Source organism: Saccopteryx leptura, chromosome 1 (assembly GCF_036850995.1).
Source record: "Saccopteryx leptura isolate mSacLep1 chromosome 1, mSacLep1_pri_phased_curated, whole genome shotgun sequence".
In the NCBI taxonomy this organism is placed as follows: Eukaryota; Metazoa; Chordata; class Mammalia; order Chiroptera; family Emballonuridae; genus Saccopteryx; species Saccopteryx leptura.
Genome location: NC_089503.1, coordinates 59,366,092 through 59,387,596, shown reverse-complemented (window position 1 = coordinate 59,387,596; position 21,505 = coordinate 59,366,092). Strand labels below are relative to the sequence as shown.

At 37.2% G+C, this 21,505-nt stretch overlaps 1 protein-coding gene across 1 annotated transcript in view; it reads right to left on the bottom strand.

Moving 5' to 3' along the window:
* PPME1 (protein phosphatase methylesterase 1) overlaps positions 1-21,505 on the bottom strand; it is a 66,094-nt gene that overhangs the window by 41,921 nt on the left and 2,668 nt on the right. The window contains exons 2-3 of the mRNA XM_066368195.1: positions 1,321-1,414; positions 682-774 (exon numbers count right to left, since the gene is read on the bottom strand). Of these exons, the coding sequence (XP_066224292.1) occupies positions 682-774; positions 1,321-1,414 (187 nt within the window). The remainder of the gene's footprint in view (positions 1-681; positions 775-1,320; positions 1,415-21,505) is intronic.

The window sequence follows — 21,505 nt, the reverse complement described above, 5'->3', positions numbered from 1 at the left end:
CACATAAGAAGATATGACAATTTCACTTTAGATAGGAATGTATTGTCCTTAGCAGCATCTCTTTTTGCACATGGACCACACCACCCCAGAATCAGGATATTAGGAAGAACTACAACTAACAGCATTCACAGAGACACATATCCTCTATACCGGGACAGGATATCATTAACCAAATACGGCTTACTTACTAGAAGGTCACAAGTACCATTAAAATATAAAGCATTATTCATAAAAAAGAAAGCATATTTTCCAATACCTATGGGACATCTCATGTATAAAGTAATACAATAGGCGCTATGAGAGAGACAGTAAAAGACATTATCTCTATCTATGCACCTGAATAGAATATATCTGCTTATCCATTACTTAGGTTACTGAGATATAGATCCCCACTTTTGACAAGACACAAAGTTTATAACCCTCATTCCAATGATATATATATATATATAACATTTTATAAACTGAAGAATTCATGCACTGAAGCTCACCTCAGTTAAGAGCCTCTAGTTTAAAGAACAAGTGATCTTTAACCTATACCATATTAAATACAAAATCTACCTACATCTGTACCTTTCTTGCATCAAACTGTATGAGTGAGCAGAAGGAAGTTAGGCTAGTCAAATTTCATCCAGAAGTAAACAATGATTGCACTAATATCAGCTTCTACTATCAACTACTTACCGTGAACACAGCCCAGGAAAGGGCAGAATGGCCCCCTCCATGCAGGAGGAGTAGGACTGGGCCCTCTGAGCCACTCTTGTAAACTCGAAAAGTGTGTGAATAGTTAAAGATAACACATTGAAGCTTTTGTTCATTGAAATTTTTGGTTAGTCATAAAAATGCAGATTAGAAAACTCATGCAGCACCAATCTAATACATGCAAAGCTGCAGACTTCCAAACTTAAAACACTTAAATAGAAATTTCTGAGATACCGAACCTCTGGTTTTTGAAGCATAAACCCAGTATGACCATTTTTTCAATGGCAAAAAGACGATTCCCTTTGTGCTAATCAGGACAAAGTGCTAAAAACCAGTTCAACTCACTTGACTCGTAAAACTGTCCCCTGGGCCCTTAAGAGATATGTTTTAGAAATTTAATTCTTAATCCCTTCCCTGTGCATTAGACAAGTATAGCCAAGTAAAATATTGGCATTGACTTACACATAATTTTCAATGCTACACACACACACATACAAAACAGGTAAAGAATAAAAAGGAAATAAACAACAGAAATAAAGAACATTATAGGAACTCTACATGTCTTCTCACTTAAACAACATTTTAAGCTTACTAAAGAATAAGCCATTTTGTAAAGGATATATCCTTGCCGGTTTCATTTTCAACTTCTACATCTTCCATGGACTCAAAGTATTGACTCCAAGAAACAGGAGAAAAGTCCCGCTTTCTTCCAGGGCTAAAGAAATAAAAAGAGGGAGAGAGATTTTAAGTAAAAAATAGTTATGCATGAGAATAAAAATCTTGATCAAACACATGTTAAATGTAAATCTGAAGTAAAAATAGCAAGGGTATCATCCCTTAAAGATATGAAGAGCTTTTAGGCACAAAGCAACACATTAAAAATGTGTTTCTAAAAGTTCAAATATATTTTAAGAATAAAAAATTTTAGGACTTGAGTAAATTCATTAGTATATTTTAATCACAAATGTATTCTGTGTATATACGGAACCTGATAGCTCTTTCTCCTTGTTCTCGGCTATAGGCTTATTCTTATCTTCTCAACTTACTTTAATATCATTGCTGCCACAATAATTTTTGGTCACTTATGCTTCTTTATACCTTTAATTCCCAACCAATAAATAGTCAACCTTCACAGAAAGCAAACTGGAATATGAATACCTTAAATTGCTAGGAATTTATCTGAATATATGCTCACTAAGAAGTGAAATGACTTATCTATTCAATGTAGCATTGTTTGTAATAAAGAAAAATTAAAAACCTAAATATCCATCAATAGGTGAATGATTAAAATAAATTATAGAGAAATAATATTTAGTTATTAAAAGAAGGAAACATTTATATACTGATAAAATTCTTTATAAAGAAGATACACCGTTAAGTAAATAAACAAACATGATGTACATACTACTATTTGGATAAAAATGGAAAATATGTATAAATATTATTACTTATATATGTTTAGAATATCTCTGGAAGAACACTGATATAACACTGATGGTATCATGGGAGATGAGAGAAACAATCTTCACTGTTATTTCTATCTTTTGATTTCTGAACCATGTATTATTTAAAAATGTAAGACTATTTTAAAATAAAAATAACCAATAAATGTCTATTTACAACCTGTCTTCAACCTTGGAATGGACTATTAGATGGAAATCCTGAGCCTTCCCCTATTTCCACACTTATTCTTCTTCCCAACTAAGAAAATTCAGAATTCTATGAGCAATAAAACATTATCTCCTGCCAGTCTTCCTGTATACGCCATAGGCTGAATGGAGAATATATACAAAGTACAATACAAAGGCCCGCACTCTAGGTAGACTATAATACTGGAAAGAATTACAACTGAGCAGCTCGGCAGTCAAGTATGTATTCTTTCAAAAGTCAAGCATTTATCAAATATCTACTCTCTTGTAGGTATTGAGACAAGTCAGTAGTTCTCAATCCATGTAACAATAAAATCACTGAGGAGCTTTTAAAAATACTGATGATTGGGTCTCACTTCTAGAAATTGATTTAAATGGTCTGAAGTGTGACATAGGCACTTTAAATTCTTAAAGTTCCTCAAGTTGAGAGAGAGGTGCAAGAAATACAAAGGTAGAGTATATGATTTGGAATGAGAGAGAAGTTCAAATTCCTCACAGTTCCTACTATTTCCCTATAATTCCCTACAAATTCTTAACCCAGTATGGGCTTGGGAAAATTTAAATTATTTAAACTCTTTCTGCCTTGAATTGCAATGACTGAATAACATATATTTTAAAAGAATCTAATACATATGGCATTTGGTAGTTGCTCAGTAAATGAGTCATCTTATCTTTTGATAGAAAAACTGCATCTGTGGAAATCAACAACAACTTCAGCCTAGACCTATTTTTTGTTTATTTCTTTGCTGGTTACACTTGAATTCCTACTAGAAAACTAAAAGCAGCACTCTTAATTTTACCAATTCATGAGACACTCACAAATCCACCTATGTGTACATGAATTTCATGTATAACAACCACAAAATGCCATGCCAAACATGTTATAATGGCTTCTAAGGATCTAGTATATGAATACATTTTTTGATATCAGCATAGTAATAGTACCTAACATTTACTGTACAACAGTGTGTCACTATTTCAAGTAATTTACAGGCAGAATTCTATTTAATCCTCACAAAACTGTGAGTTATGTTTCCCCATTTCACAGATATAAAACAGATTTACTGATAGAAAGTAATTTGCTCGAGGTTCTACAACTATTCGGTGGCAGAACAGCATACAAATCCAGGTCCATCACTCTTCAAACCACCTGCTCTTTACCCCAGCACTATATTAGTAATTCTCATTGCTTTTTCCTCCTTGCTTTCTCATTTATGCTTCTGAAAAGTAATAAAGCTTTAGGGAATATTACCAGAGGTTTCCCTTTTCAGAGTCTAAAAATGACTGACTTTGTAAAGGCCACAGAAACTTTTCAAGTTGGCTAGATACCAGTTAAAGAAATATTACTTCCTATAAACAGAAATTCTTCCTAGGAGACCCATCCTCTGCTTCTAATTCCTTTAGAAGTTCCAGGGACTACCCAACTTACACCAACATATATGAGTAATTCCCATTTAGTAAAAGAGCCAATAATCTGTACCTCCAAAAGTCCCTCCTACTCTCAGAAATTTTTCTGGCATACTTGTAATATCTCCATTTGAATACATAATTGTTTATGCACTCCACAATTTCAGGTAATTTTGCAACTAATGTTAGGCATGAAGTAGATAGCAAGGACCTTACATTAATCATTATATACTAGTGAGATAATGCCTCTTCTCAAGAAGTTAATGTCGGCCCTGGCTGATTGGCTCAGTGGATAGAGCGTTGGCCTGGCGTACGGACGTCCCAGGTTTGATTTCCAATCAGGGCACATATGAAAAGTAACCATCTGTTTCTCTTCCTCTCCCTCTCATCAGCCTCAGGTGCTGAGGATAGCTCAGTTGATTCCAGCATCCACCCCAGATTGGGGTTGCTGGGTGGATCCCCGTCAGAGCACATGTGGAAGTGTGACTATGTCCCACCCCTCACTAAAAAAAATAAAAGCTAATGTCAAATATCTAAATATCTAACACTATACAGAGTTAAATAACCTAAGAAATATGGCTAAAAGTGTGTGAAATTCAAAGGAATGAAGAGAGATTATTTTTAGCTTGGGAGGCTTAAAAGGAAAAAAGGAACATTTAAGGTAGGCATTGCAGAAAAGACAAGATTTGGACTAACAGAAATAGGGAGAAATAACAAAGACATTTCAGGTAAAGAGAAGTGCACAAATAAGGACCCAGTATGGTGCCTGTCATAGGAGACACTGATAAAAAAACAATTTAAAAAATAGCTAACTACAAAATGTAGGAATAAGTACAGCAATTCTGAAAAACTAAAAAAAGCTTATACAACTAAAAACATATAGTGGAGAGTGAACAATATTAGATATAAAATGTAGGAAATAGCCTGATCAGATGGTGGTGCAGTGAATAGAGTGTCAACCTGGGATGCTGAGGACCCAGGTTTGAAACCCCGAGGCCACTGCTTGAGCACGGGCTCACCAGCTTGAGTATGGGCTCACTGGCTTGAGTGTGGGATCATAGACATAACCCCATAGTCACTGGCTTAAAGCCCAAGGTCGCTGGCTTCAGTCAAGGCACATATGAGAAGCAATCAATGAACAACTCAAGTGCCACAACTACGAGTTGATGCTTCTCATCTCTTTCCCTTCCTGTCTCTCTCTGGCTTAAAAAGAAAAGTAGGAAATACAATATGTCCTTTGTCTATTATTTGTGTGTTAGGGTCCCAAAAGTCAGAGTAGGTTTAGATGGTGTGGTAGAAAATGAGGAGCCAATAAAATGTACAGATTAAAGTATTTTAGAAGGATCTGTGGGGTGAAAGGTGCAAGATGGACTAGATTCTAGAAAATAATATGTTCCAATAACTTGGTTACAAGATGGGAGTCTATACTGGCAATGGAATTAAAAAGAAAAAAAAACACAGAAAGACCTTTCAAAAAGGCAATCAACAAATTTTAGGACTGTTAAAGATATGAAAGACAGTAGAATCAAAGTCAATTCTAAAGTTCTGAACTAACAGAGGTGAATTATTATGTCCAAAACTTATAAATAAAAATCTACTTTGGAGACACACACAGAATTGTGTCACAATAAAGTTTATTTCAAACCTAGCAAAATAAATGTATAATTTCCTGCTACCAGAGAAGGAAGTTCAGCAGAGAGGGAACAAAATACTGCTGTAATATAAAGAAAATATAGCTTCTGCCTCAACCACATGAATCAAATGTGTTTATGGACCCTTTGCTATTCTCACAGACCCTGTTCAGAATCTGATGAATGCTATAAACTTTCACTATATAAAAAAGAAAAGCACAAACATATGTTTTATGTATAGTTCCACTGGCTTCAGAAAACCCATTTCTGAATCCCAAATTAAGAAACTTGGTCATACTTTGACCATAACAATCTATTTCCAGCAGAAAGGGGAATAATATTTTTAAAATAGAAGCAAAGAATAAAGTCCTAAACCTAAATTTCTTTTTCGTTTGCCACCGTCTAAAAATTTGTTTTTGTAACCCAGTTCTGCCTTCATTAATTGTGTGACCTTGGGAAAGTCAATTTCTCCAAGCCTGAGTTTCTTCATGTCAGGTGGAGTTATACTGCCTATTTTACAGGGGCTGATATAAGGATTAAAGTAGCCTTCTTATCCCTTGGTTACTCTCAAATTAGCCTGTGCTAATTTGCTACTAATGTGAGATCCATGAGAGCATGAATGTTCTCTGTTCATCAACGTAATCTCAGAGTCTAACACGATGATGATTATCTGTTGATAATATACATAAAGCATTTATGTTGGTGTCTCAGTAAGTATTTTTATTATTACTATTATTAGGCTTTGAGGCTAATAAACAGAATCCTCCTTACTGAATCCTCATAAAGTTTCCAGTAAAAGGTAATGGAGCACTACAAAGCTACATTAATCAAGACTGTGGTAGAAGCATAAGAGTAGACATAAGATTTATTGAACAGACATAAAAATCCTAAGCTGTGGTGGTGCAGTGGATAAGGTGTAGACCTGGAATGCTGAGGTTGCTGGTTCCAGGCCCTGGGCTTGCCCTGTCGAGGTACATAGGAGAGAAGCAACTACTAAAAATTGATGCTTCCCACTCCTCCCCCCTTACTGTTTCTCTCTCTCCTCTCTCTAAAATCAATAAATAAAACCTTTAAAAAAAAAGCAGAAATCAACTCTAACATTCACAATCAATAGAGTTTCAACAAAGGGGCCAAGACAATTCACTAGGAAAAGAATAGTTTTTCCAACAAATGGTGTTAGGACAACTGAATATCTATATACAAAAGTATAAATCTGGCCCTGGCCAGTTGGCACAGTGGTCGAGTGTCAGCCCAGCTTGTGGAAGTCCTGGGTTCGATTCCCGGTTAGGACACACAGGAGACATGACCATCTGCTTCTCCTTTCTCTCTTAATCTCTTCTCTCTCTCTTCTTCTCTTCTCCTGCAGCCATGGCTCAAATCATTTGAGCCTTGGGCACAGAGGACGGCTCCATGGCCTCTGCCTCAGGCACTAATGGCTTAGTTGCCAATCAGTGGAGCAGTGGCCCCAGATGGGCAGAGCATTGCCCGGTAATGGGCTTGCTGGATGGATCCTGGTTGGAGCTCATGTGGGAGTCTGTCTTGACCTCCCTGCCTCTCACATAAAATTAAAAAAAAATTATATATATATATATATATATATATATATCTGTAGCCCCTTCATACACTACATATATAACTAAATTAAAGTGGGTCATAAACCTAAATGTAAGAGCTAAAACCATAAAACTCTAAAAAGAAAATACAGGCATAAATCTTTGTGATTTGTGGGTAGGCAACAATTTCTTAAATACACCACCAAAGGAAAAAATGATAAAAGAGATTTAGGAGTTGGACTTCATCAAAATTAAAATTTTTTGTTTAAACCATATATTGTACAATTTGATGTAGTGCCATTTACTTTTCCTTTTGTTTCCTTTGTCTGAGGAAACATAGCAAGAAAAATATTGACTGAGTGATGTCAAAGAGTTTACTGCCTATGTTTTCTTCTAGTAGTTTTATGGTTTTAGGTCTTTAAGTCTTTAATCCATTCTGAGTTTAGTTTTGTTTTTGGTATAAGAAAGTGGTCTAGTTTCATATTTCACATGTATTTATCCAGTTTTACAAACAACATTTATGAAGACTATATTTACCCTGTTGTATAGTTTTGCCTGCTTTGTTTTAGATTAATTGACCATATACTGCTGTGACTATTCCTCTTACATGAGGTATCTAAAGGAGATAGAAATAAAAAGCAGAATGATGGTTGGCAGGAGCTGGAAAGAAGGAGAGATGAGTTGTTTGGTGAATGCAGTCTCAGTCATGCAGCAGGAGTAGTGGTTCTGGGAATCCTTTGCACTACAATGTGTGTGTGGTTGACAGTATAGTACTTACAGTACACTGGAATTTGGTCAGTAGGGTACATTTTACATTATGTATTTTTGCCACAATAAAAAAAATTAGTGAAGATTCTGAAAATACATATATACAGTTTTTACACTATGGCTAAATACAAATTATCTTAGTTTAAATTATTTCCAATACAAGATTTCTGATCATTAGTAAATTAATCTCTGCCTCAACTTCCTCAACTATATGCTTTGAAAAGTGATATAAGTAGGCACATAATCAATACTTCATAAATGTTAATTATTACTGTCCACAGCTGAGCTACATGGTATGCTGATTACATTTTCTTTCTTTTACTTTTTTCCAAAATTAATAACTGTCTTTTGTTTACTTAGTTTTTATTAAACTATCACTAATTGTTTCCCAAATCATTTTATAGGTAAAAGATTTTAATAGGCACTTCATAAATAGGAAACACAAATAGTCTATAAACATATGAAAAGGTTCCCAATTTCATTTATAGTCAGAGACACAGAATTTTAAGTCAGAGTAAGGTATCATTTCACATCAATCATGTTGACAAAATACAAGAAGCCAGACATTATCAGGTATTAGTGAGGATTTTAACCAGATGGAATTGTTAACTACTGCAGGTAGAAGTGTAAAAGGGGAAAACTATTTGGGAACAGAGAGGCACCACCTGTTAAACTGAACAGGGGTCCTTCAATCTAGTACTTTTAGTTTACAGAGAAACACCTGTACATAGGCACTAAAATACACACAGAAGACATTCACAGAAGCATTTCTATAAAAGCAAAGACTATCAAGCAAGCTAAATGTCCCTCACCAGTGGAATATATAAATTGTTATATATTTGGAAAATTGAATATGGCACAACAGTGAAAATGGATGTGTTAGAATTACATGTAATAACACAAATGAATCTAAAACATATAATTTTAAGCCTGACCAGGCAGTAGCACAGTGAATAGAGTGTCGGCCTGGGAGGCTGAGGACTCAGGTTCAAAATCCCGAGATTGCCAGCTTGATCAAGTATGGTATCATAGACATGATGCCATGGTTGCTGGCTTGAGCCCAAAGCGCTGGCTTGAGCAAGGGGTCATTGGCTTGGCTGGAGCCCCCCAGTCAAAAACACATATGAGGAAGCAATCAATGAACAACTAAGGTGCTGCAATGAAGAACTGATGCTTCTCATCTCTCTCCCTTTCTGTCTGTCTCTACCTGTCCCTACCTATGTCTGTCTCTCACTAAAAATATATAGATAGATAGATATAATATTTAGAGGAAATAATAAGCACAGAAGTATAAGTGCAGTATGATTCCATTAATAATAAAGTTCAAAAACAGGCAAAAACAATAAATTTTTTATAGATACATGCAGAGTTGGCAAAACTATTAAAGCGAGCAAGGGTTTGATAAACATGCAAGTCAAGACTATGGAGCATAAAAGTGTTCTTGGGAAGAGGTAAATGGTCTTAAAATGTGCTGTAAATGTTCTATCTCATAAGGTAGATGGTGAATATATGGGGATTTATTTTATTTTTCTTTGAACTATACATATATTTTAAAAATATTTGTTATACATGTAATATATTTCACAATTTAAAAACCTTTGAAAAATCTGTAAAACTTCTCTTAATGTGATCAAGCACATTAAATAATCTATCAGGTCCATTTTTCTTTGGAAACTTCCACTCCTGGCACGTTCCATTCATCTGCTCCAAATAGGACTGCTTGCTCTCTGGGCATGATGAATTATTGTCATTTCACCATCATCTTGAGAATACCTCTTGCCTTTCTCCTGTGTTAAAACCCTGATTCCTAAATCCCATATTTTTCCTGATGTATTACCTTATTTTGATGAAACATATGGTCCATTAGCTCCCTGAGAAAGGGAAATAAATTTTGAAGCTTTGCGTGTCAGAAAATACCATTACCCCATTTTCACAGTTGACTGCCTGGTCTCTTAGGTATTGCGAGTTTATGTCAGAGATTGTTTCCATCAATGGTAATTAGGTACAACTTTGTTGACAGATACAACTTTGGAAATGTTGGCTTAAATTATATGTATATGTGTCTAAAAATATATGAATATATAAAATAAATATATATTTTATTATACATATCTTATGTAATTATATTCATTCTTCTTAAATGCATCAGTGAACTGGCAAGAAATAAAGAATATGAAATATTGAGGCCAAAAGTTAAGTGAAAGTGGGAACCCAGAAAGGCAATCAGTCCATTAAAACTGGCTTTTACCTTCATGGCATTTGCCAACTAACTGAACTTTAGGTTTCTGGTGTTTCCTGGGGCATACTAAACAGGACACAAAGTCCAAGCTGGGGAGCTGAGTAGAAAACCTTTCCCCGCCTGACCTGCGGTGGCGCAGTGGATAAAGCGTCAACCTGGAAATGCTGAGGTCGCCGGTTCGAAACCCTGGGCTTGCCTGGTCAAGGCACATATGGGAGTTGATGCTTCCAGCTCCTCCCCACCTTCTCTCTCTGTCTCTCTTTCCTCTCTCTCTCCCTCTCTGTCTCTCTCTCCCTTTCTCTCTCCTCTCTAAAATGAATAAATAAAAATTAAAAAAAAAAAGAAAACCTTTCTCCTATACAGCAAAGAATATCATCAGTGAAAGGCTAAAACAGATTTAACTGTTCCCTACCCCAATCTCAGGACTAGGAAAAAAATATCCCTTTCCTGAATCTTGGTATTGAAAGGAAGGGAGAAGAAAAACAAACAAGAAAAATCCTTCTCCTATGAAACTAATCACAAGACAGCTCTCATACTGATTTTAGCTAAATTCATACCACTTATATATTCCAAGAAGTTCAAAGTTGAGAATTTAGTTTAAAGTGGACCAGACTGGTAGTGCCCTTAGGACCCCAACATAAGCAAAGGCAAATTCTCCTTGAAGAAATCAACCTTCATTCTAGGACCAAGAATTCCCAAAGTTCCAAAGCAAAGGTCCACCTCACTGTCAAAAAGTATAACTTATGTAAGGGAATAGATATATAAAGACTTCACATATTAAAATTATCAGATAGAATATAAAAATATCTTTAATATGTTTTCTTAAACAAAAACAAAACAAATACAACTTCTAGACTAAAAGAATAGAGTTAAAAAATAAATGATCAAGTTTAACAAATTAGACACAGCTAAGGGGAAGGGTAACAAACATTTGTTTGGATATATGTAAATATATCTAAAATATAACATAGAAACAAAAGATGAAAACTATGAAAGAAGTTAAAAATATGGAACAGGGAGGCTCTGGCCAGCAGCTCAGTTGGTTAGAGTGTCATCCTGCTACGCCCAAGTTTAGGTTTGATCCCTGGTCAGGGCACATATAAGAATCAACCAATGAATGTACAATAAGTGGAAAAAGAAATCCGTATATCTATCTCTCTCTCAAATCAATAAATTTTAAAAACATTTTAAACAGAACATGGAAGAGAGAGAAATAAATCTTACATATGTCAGATTGCAGTTCCAACAGGAAAGTAGAGAATGGATAATCAGGCAATACTTGAAGAGTAATAGCTGGAGTTTCCAGAACTAAAACTTCAAACTACAGATTCATAAAGCCGAAGGAATCACAAGAGTTTAAGATAATTACTACATTGTAGTTAAACTGCAGAATATTAAAGACAATTACAGCACCCCCAATATGAAAGGAAATATACAAATTTGATCAAGTTTAACAAATTAGACACAGCTAAGGGGAAGGGTAACAAACTATTTGAAATAGTTTGCACTATATTGAAATAGAAAAGGACAGAAAGACCTCAGTCCATCAATAGGGAGACTGGCTGAATAAATTGTGTTATAATCCATACAGTGGAGTATTATGCAACTGAAGGAGGAAAAACTGAGAAAGATCTTTATATACTGCTAAAGAGTGATCAAGATATAGTGTATTGTATCAAGTAATCTGCAGGACAGAATATATAAAATGTTAACTTTTATCTAAGAAAGAGGGAATATAAATATATATGCATGTATTTTTGAATTTTGTTAACTTTTTTTTTTTTTTTTTTTTTTTACAGAGGCAGAGATAGACAGGGACAGACAGACAGGAACGGAGAGAGATGAGAAGCATCAATCATCAGTTTCTCGTTGCGCGTTGCGAATTCTTAGTTGTTCATTGATTGCTTTCTCACATGTGCCTTGACCGTGGGCCTTCAGCAGACCGAGTAACCCCCTGCTGGAGCCAGCGACCTTGGGTCCAAGCTGGTGAGCTCTTTGCTCAAGCCAGATGAACCCACGCTCAAGCTGGTGACCTCGGGGTCTCGAACCTGGGTCCTTCCGCATCCCAGTCTGACGCTCTATCCACTGCACCACCACCTGGTCAGGCGAATTTTGTTAACTTTTTTAAATGTTTATTTTATTTATTTTAGAGAGAGAGAATGGAGAGGGAGAAGGAGAGTGAGAGAGAAAGAGAGAGAGAGAGAGAGACAGGAGATAGGAACATCAATCTGTTCTTATATGTGTCCAGACCGGGGATTGAACAGAGCAACCTATGTGCTATGGGATGATGCTTTGACCAGTCAAGGTAACCAGTCAGGGCAATATATGCATATATTTTTTGAAGTGGGAGGATTAAACAAAAACTAATAAAAATGGTTACCTGTAGGGTACAGGAAGGGGAAAGGGCAAATGCTATCCTCTTCTGAGTATACACTATTTTATAGTTTCATGACTTTGGAGTCATGTAAATAATGTTTTTTTTGTTTTATAAAAATGTTAAACAGTTTGTAAAACTAATCACCAACAACGAAAAAGGAAACAAATTAACCAAATGGCATACTAACAATTATTCAAAGTGACTTTAAAACGTAAATACTTGACTATACATGTCTGGTGAGATATACTTTAAGGGAAAAAAGAACTGAATAAAATCTTAAACAGTATTCAGTAATCATACTGTTGGTAGTTTTTATTGGTAGCATAATTGGTTATTTTGAACATCATATATGTGCATATTTATATACATGTACTACTAGGTTAATATCATTAGTAACTAAGATTTCCACTGTAAGAGCAGAGATAATTACATAAAATCAAAGAAGTAAAAAATCTTGCCCTGGCCGGTTGGCTCAGCGGTAGAGCGTCGGCCTGGCGTGCAGGAGTCCCAGGTTCGATTTCCGGCCAGGGCACACAGGAGAGGTGCCCATTTGCTTCTCCACCCCTCCCCCTCTCCTTTCTCTCTGTCTCTCTCTTCCCCTCCCGCAGCGAGGCTCCATTGGAGCAAAGATGGCCCGGGCGCTGGGGATGGCTCTGTGGCCTCTGCCTCAGGCGCTAGAATGGCTCTGGACGCAACAGAGCGACGCCCCAGAGGGGCAGGGCATCGCCCCCTGGTGGGCATGCCGGGTGGATCCCGGCCGGGCACATGCGGGAGTCTGTCTGACTGCCTCCCCGTTTCCAGCTTCGGAAAAATGAAAAAAGAAAAAAAAAAAATCTTGTAATCTTAATTTTGAATTAAAAATATCACAATGAAGTCATGATACCTTTGTCTTAAAAAGAAAAGTATACTCTAGCTCTGCCTACTGTAAAGGCCCACAGCAATAATCAATCTAGTAGCAATGAGTTCATCTAGTGCCCACATTGAGATTTTTTTTTTTTAATTGAGAGGTGGAGAGGCAAAGAGATAGACTCCCACATGGGTCCCAACCAGGACCCACCTGGCAACCCCATCTGGGGCTGATGTTCTGCCCATCTGGGGCCGTTGCTCAGCAATCAAGTTATTGTAGTGCCTGAGGTGGCCATGCAGCCATCCTCAGCACCCAGGGTCAATATGCTTGAATCAATTGAGCCATAGCTGTGGGAGGGGAAGAGAGAGAGAGAGATGGAAAGAGAGAGAAGAGAGAAGGGGAGGGGTAGAGAAGCAGATGGTCACTTCTCCTGTGTGCCCTGACTGGGAATCAAACCTGGGACATCCACATGCCAGTCTGATGCTCCTACTGAGCCAACCAGCCAGGGCCCTCATGAAATAGTTAAATACCATTCACAGCTTCTAGAAGACTCTTGTATTACTTGGTTCACAGGTTCTTCCTCTATTTTCAAAGCCTGCAAGCAATATAGCATTTTCAAATTTTTCTCAGAGTTTGACCTGTTCTTCTGTCTCCCTATTCTTTAAAGGACCCTGTAATTGTACTGGGTTCACTCAAATATTCAGGATAATCTCTTTATTTTAAAGTCAGCTGATCAGCAATCTCAGTTCTCCTCTGCCATGTAAAAGAATAAATTCACAAGATCCAGGAATAGGACCTAAGCATATTTAGGGTGACACTGTTCTGCCTGTCACAGGTTTCTAAAGTCATTGTACTATTTCAGAAGAATGGCAAAAATATTGATTATTGAATATGCAAGTTAAAATGTCTAGGAAAAAATCATAAGAAACCCATTATAAAACTGTAAGAACTAGTAAACAAGTTCAGTAACGTTACGGAATACAAGATCAATACAAAAATCAATTGTATTTTATACCTGCAATGAACAATCCAAAAATGAAATTAAGAAAACAATTCCATTTATAATTGCAATGATAAGAATATAATACTTAGGAATAAATTTAACTAAAGAAATGCAAGATTTCTACATTCAAAACTATACACTGCTGAGAGAAATTTAAAAAGACATGAACACAGAGAAAGGCATTCCATATTCATAGATTAGAAGACTTAATACTGTTAAAATGGTAATATTTCCCGAAATGACTTAGATTCAAAGCAATACCTATCAAAACTACATCTGGCTTCCTTATAGAAACTGAGAAGCTGATCCTAAAATTCATATGGAAATTCAAGGGACCCAGAAAATTCAGAACAATTTTTTAAAGAAAGACAAAGTTGAAGGACTCAAACCTCCTGATTTCAAAATGGGCTACAAATATACAGTAATCGAGACAGTGTGGTAGTAGTGCATGGACAGCTATATAAATCAATGGAATAGAAACGAGTTAAGAAATAAACTCATACACTTATAGTCAACTGATTTTTGACAAAGAGTGAAAGAGAATTCAATAGGGAAAGAGGAATCTTTTAAATAAATGGTGCTGGGACAATGCACAAGAATGAAGTTAGTCAGACCCAGGTCATACACAAAATTTAACTTTAAAATATCACAGACCTACATGTAAGAGCTAAAACTATATACCAGGGGTCCCCAAACTCTTTACACAGGGGGCCAGTTCATTGTCCCTCAGACCGTTGGAGGGCCAGACTATAAAAAAAACTATGAACAAATCCCTATGCACACTGCACATATCTTATTTTAAAGGAAAAAAACAAAACGGGAACAAATACAATATTTAAAATAAAGAACAAGTATATTTAAATCAACAAACTGACCTGTATTTCAATGGGAACTATGGGTCTGCTTTTGGCTAATGAGATGGTCAATGTGCTCCTCTCACTGACCACCAATGAAAGAGGTGCCCCTTCCGGAAGTGCGGCCGGGGCAGGATAAATGGCCTCAGGGGGCCACATGCTCCCAGCGGGCTGTAGTTTGGGGACCCCTGCTATATACAGTGTGTCCGTAAAGTCATGGTGCACTTTTGACTGGTCACAGAAAAGCAACAAAAGACGAAAGAAATGTGAAATCTGCACCAAATAAAAGGAAAACTCTCAGTTTCATACTTATTCAGTGCAGTTCAATGTGGGCTCACGCACAGATTTTTTAGGGCTTCTTAAGTAGCTATCCTGTATAGCCTCTACAGACTCGTCACTGATGGATGGCCTACCAGAACGGGGTTTCTCCACCAAACTGCCAGTTTCCTTCAACTGCTTATCCCACCAAGTAATGTTATTCCTATGTGGTGGCGCTTCGTTATAAACGCACCAATATTCACGTTGCACTTTGTCACGGATTCAAATTTAGCAAGCCACAGAACACACTGAACTTTCCTCTGTACCATCCACATCTCAACTGGCATGGCCGTGGGCTGCTCCGCGTATACATGGTGTTATATCATCATCTGCGCGTGTGCACATGCTGCCAAACCATCCTACAGAAACTGGGAGGGTTTTCCTTTTACTTGGTGCAGATTTCACATTTCTATCGTCTTCTGTTGCTTTTCTGTGACCGGTCAAAAGTGCACCATGACTTTACAAACACACTGTATCTCTAAGAAGAAAACAGACTTATAAATCTTGATCCTGGGTTAGGCAATGGCTTCCTAGATAAGATAACAAAAGCATAAAGTTGAGTTGATAACTTCAACTTTTTCAAAATTAAATATTTGAAAAATGCTTTAAAAGATACCATCAAAAACATGAAAAGGCCTGACCAGGTAGTGGCGCAGTGGATAGAGCGTCGAACTGGGATGCAGAGGACGCAGGTTCGAGACCCCGAGGTCACCAGTTTGAGCACGGGCTCATCTGATTTGAGCAAAGCTCACCAGCTTGGACCCAAGGTCGCTGGCTCGAGCAAGGGGTCACTGGCTCTGCTGTAGCCCCACGGTCAAGGCACATATGAGAAAGCAATCAATGAACAACTAAGGTGTTGCAGCGAAAAACTGATGATTGATGCTTCTCATCTCTCTCTGTTCCTGTCTGTCCCTTTCTCTCTCTCTCTGTCTCTGTAAAAAAATAAAGTAAAATAAAAAACCATGAAAAGGCAACCTACAAAATAGAAGAAAAGATCTGCAAATCATAGATCTGATAAGAGATTTGTATCTAGAATACATAAAGAACTCTTATTATAACTCAATACAAAGATAACCCAATTTTTTAAATGAGCAGAGGATCTGCATAGACATTTCTCTAGAGAGATATAGAAATGGCCAATAAGCACATGAAAAAGTATTTATCATCAGTTACTAGGAAAATGCAAAACAAAACCACAATGAAGAAGCATTTCATATCACTAGAATGGCTATAAACAAAAACCAACAATGACAAAGTGTTGACAGGGATGGGGAGAATTAGAACCCAGATACATTACTGATGGAAATATAAAATGGCACAGGGGTTTTGAAAAACAGATTATCAATTCCTCAAAAGGTTAAACAGAGAAATACCATATGATCTAACAATTCCACATCTAAGTATACCCAAAAGAAATGAAAACATACCTACCTAAAAACTTGTACACAAATGTTCATAGCAGCATTGTTCAAAATAGTTAAAAATGGGAACAATTTGGCCTTGGCCAGTTGGCTCAGTGGTAGAGTGTCAGCCTGGCATGTAGATGTCCCAGGTTTCATTCCCGGTCAGGGCACACAGGAAAAGCGACCATTTGCTTCTCTACCCCTGCCCCTTCTTTTTCTCTCTTCTCCCTTCTCATAGCCATGGCTCGATAGATTCAAGCGCATCTACCCCAGGTGCTGAGGATGGCTCCACGGAACCTCCACCTCAGGCACTAAAAATAGCTCAGTTGTGAGCATGGCCCAAGATAAGCAGAACATCAGCCCCAGATGGAGGTTGCTAGGTGGATTCCGGTCAGGGTGTATGTGGGAGTCTGTCTATCTCCTCTCCTCTCACTTAAAAAAAAAAAGTGGGAATAATTCCTATATCATTCAACTGTTGAATGGTTAATAAAATGTGGTATATTCATACAATAGAATATTTAATTTGGCAATATAAAGAAATGAAGTATTACAACAATTTACGTGGATGAACCTTGAAAATATTATGTTAAGTGAAAAAAGCCAGTCACAAAAGTTAACATATATATTGTATAATTCCTTATTGTAAATATGCAAACTATGTAAATCTATAGAGACAGAAAATAGCTTAGTGGCTGGCTAGGGTTAGGAGGTTTGGGAGAAAGTAAGAGCTGACTGCTAATGGATATGTGGATTCTTTTTGGAGTCCTGAACATGTTCTAAAATTGATTGTGGTAATGGTTGTAGAATATGCTAAAAATAATTGATTGTACACTCTAATTGGGTCACTGGTATGAATTCTATTTCTTCTTCAATGTTACCAAAAAATGTTTAGGTAACTATTCAAAGACTCTATTGATAGATTATATCATTACTATACCAATAAAAAAAATGGAATAAGAAAAAGAAACACGTCAGATAAGACAAACAAAGTACAAAATAAGATGGTAAAAATAAATCCAAATTGATCAGGATAGACTAAATGCTCTAGGTATGAAACATATACCCTTAGATAAGATTTTTAAATTCCAGTCATAGGCCCTGGCTGGTTGGCTCAATGGATGGAGCATTGGCCCACTGTACAGATGTCCCAGGTTCAATCCCTGGTCAGGGGACATATGAGAAGTGACCATTTGCTTCTCTTCCCCTTCTACTCCCCCTGCTCTCTCACAGCCAGTGGCTAGTTAGTTTGAGTGTTGGCCCAGAGTGCTAAGGATAGTTTGGTTGGTCTGAGCATTGGCCTCAGATACTGAGGATAGCTTGGTTGACTAAGCATCATCTCCGGAGGGGGGTTGCCGGGTGGATACCTGGTGCGGCGCATGCAGGAGGCTGTCTATCTCCTGCCCTCTCAGTTAAAAAAAAAACAAGAAAGAAAGAAAAAGGGATACCACGGAAAGTAACAAACCCAAGTGTCCAGCAACTGATAAATGAGTAAATAAAATATGACATATCAATGGAATATAATTCAACAATAGAAAGGATATAAGGCCCTGGTCAGACGACTCAGTTGGATAGAACTTTGTCCCAAAAAGGAATGAATTACTCAGTGTACAGAGATGTGTTGTAGATTTGGGCACCTGAAACCTGTATAATCATTTTAACTAGTGTCACCCTAATAAATTCAATTAAAATTTAAAGAAAGGAATGAAGTACTGATAGATGCTACAACTTGGATGAAACTTGGAAACATTATACCAAATGAAAGAAGCCAGGCACCAAAGGCCATACTGCATGATTTCATTTATATGAAATATCCATAATAGACAAATCCATGCAGACAGAAAGTAGATTAGTGGTTATCAGGGGCAGAGGAAGAAGGTAGAGACTGTTAACAGGTAAGTAGTTTCTTTATGGGTTGATGAAAATGTTCCGGAATTAGTGGTGATGATTGTACAACCTTGAATGTACTAAAAAACCACTAACTGTATACTCTAAAAGGGTGAATTCTATGTGTGAATTATAACTTAATTTAAAAAAATAATAACTAAAGCCTGACCTGTGGTGGCACAGTGGATCAAGTTTCAACCTGGAACACTGAGATCATCAGTTCGAAACCCTGGGCTTGCCTGGTCAAGGCACATATGGGAGTTTATGCTTCCTGCTCCTCCCCCCCATTCTCTCTCTCTTCTCTGTAAAAACGAATAAAATCCTAAAAATAAATATACATATTGATATAAAACATGTCAAAATAGGAAACAGTGTGTAAAAAATGGTAACTAAAACAGAAACATTAGAATTTAATTCTTCTAGTCAGTATGCAACCCTGAGCAAATCACTTCACTTTTCTATTTCCCCATGTGAATAGCCCCTTAAAGCCTTTCCGAAGCCTGTTATCCATAATCAACTTAAGTTTAATGGAAGACTATCTAATCAGATTTGAATAAACATATAGCTTTGGGGAGTAAAGCTGACCTTTTAACATATTGAAAGGAGTGTTCCTACTTCATAAAGAGTAAGCCTTTTTCACCAATATAAAATAGCTTACTAGTTATCATTCCTAAGAGTTTGTGTCAGGAAGCATAAATACTTTTCATGCATTATCTCAATCTCACAGCACTCTAGATAAGCAGAAGTATCCTATTTTACAAATAAAAAAATAGACTAGAGGTTAAATGACTTGACCAAAGTAACTACTCAAGCTAGGCCTCAAACTCAGATCTTTATCACTTTAAACACCTATTTTTTTGCACCAAGGTACAAGAATAACAAACTAAAAATCTGAAATCTGGACCTGAATCCATTTAATGATCCTGTGATCTTGGACAAGTCAATGAACATTTGAGTTTTCTCATTATCAGAAAATATTAGGCCCTGGCCGGTTGGCTCAGCGGTAGAGCGTCGGCCTGGCGTGCGGGGGACCTGGGTTCGATTCCCGGCCAGGGCACATAGGAGAAGCGCCCATTTGCTTCTCCACCCCCACCCCTCCTTCCTCTCTGTCTCTCTCTTCCCCTCCCGCAGCCAAGGCTCCATTGGAGCAAAGATGGCCCGGGCGCTGGGGATGGCTCCTTGGCCTCTGCCCCAGGCGCTGGAGTGGCTCTGGTTGTGGCAGAGCGACGCCCCGGAGGGGCAGAGCATCACCCCCTGGTGGGCGTGCCAGGTGGATCCCAATCGGGCGCATGCGGGAGTCTGTCTGACTGTCTCTCCCAGTTTCCAGCTTCAGAAAAATACAAAAAAAAAAAAAAAAAAAAGAAAATATTAACCCTTGTCCTAACTTACCTCATAGAATTAAAGAAAAAGGGCACTAACACATGTCAGTTAAAGCACTGCAGAAATGTAAGAGATAATTATAGAAATCTAGGACTATTGATAAACCAAAAAGATGTTGAAATTTTAATAATCTACAGTCCCTCTAATGGTACTGAATGCACTAAAGCAGTGCTTTTGAAGACACACTCTCTCAAGTATACCAGGTGTTATACAGACTGAACATTTATGCTCCTACCCCAAAATTCATGTTGAATTCTAATGTCCAATGTGACATTTGTAGTTGGTCCTTTAGGAGGTGATGAGGTCACAAGGATGCAGCCCTCATGAAAGAGATTAGCAGCTTTATGAAAAAGACCCCACAGTGCTCCCACTCCCTTCTGCTCCGTGAGGACACAGTGAGAAGACTGCCACCTATGAACCAGAAAGGGGTCCTAACCAGATGTAATCTTGGACTTTCCAGCCTCCAGAACTGTGAGAAATACATTAATGTTGTTTATAAGCCATCCCGTCTATGGTATTTTTGTTATGGCAACCCTAATGAACTAAAATACCCGTCACAAGTAGGAATCTCAAACCAAAGTAGTTCCAAAACCTAAAATTAAAAAGTTCAAAACTGTTTGTGGCATCATCTACTGGCATCTATCAAGGAACAATAAAACCAGGATTTCAGGATTTACCAAAGAAAAAGTGTTGGTGTTCTGAAAAAGGAATGGATTCTAGAAACTAAACCTAGACTGAATCTGGTTCTGCCACATAATACATAGTTGGGTAACCTTTAGTCTCCAAGTCTTAATTTTTTTATGCAAGGAAATATCTACCTTGAAAGTCTGTGGGCAGAATAAATAACAAATATAAAGCTACTACAATGCCTGGCAAACAGTATTTATTCAGAAAAAAAGTAATTGCCATTATTACATTATCCAGTAATATTCTGGAATTACTAAAACCATTTTGAAAAACTAAAGTAGGGAAACTCAAGAAAAATCATAAGCTCAAAATCACCCTGAATATGCACCCATCTAAACCAGGTTAGTGAAATTGAGGGTAAGAGATTATGAAAAATAGTTAAAAGAGTGAGTCATAGAAGAGACTGTCCCAACTTGAGAGGAAGAGAAAGATGGAAAAGATGAAATAGATGGTAAGATAAGGAAAAAACAAGCAAGTAGAGGAAAATAAAGAAGGATGCTTTGAAATTGGTGGAAGTGAGACCTCATAAATCAGGACTGAGGAAAAAAGACTGAATCCTAGAGTATCTGCAAAGGAATAAGATACACAACTCAAATTAAGTATTGCCAGGGTAATATCTATGAATCCAAAAAAATGCAATGGGTCTCAGAGTCAAGAAACCCATGTCCTAGTCTTTAGTGGCCAGCCCTACCACCAAGCTTCTAGGGTGCCTCAGTATGAGGAAGATTTGAGTTTCCGCTTTGTCACTTATTAGGAGAAAATATTATCCCTTGCCCCTTAGTTTACCTTACAGAATACAAAATTCT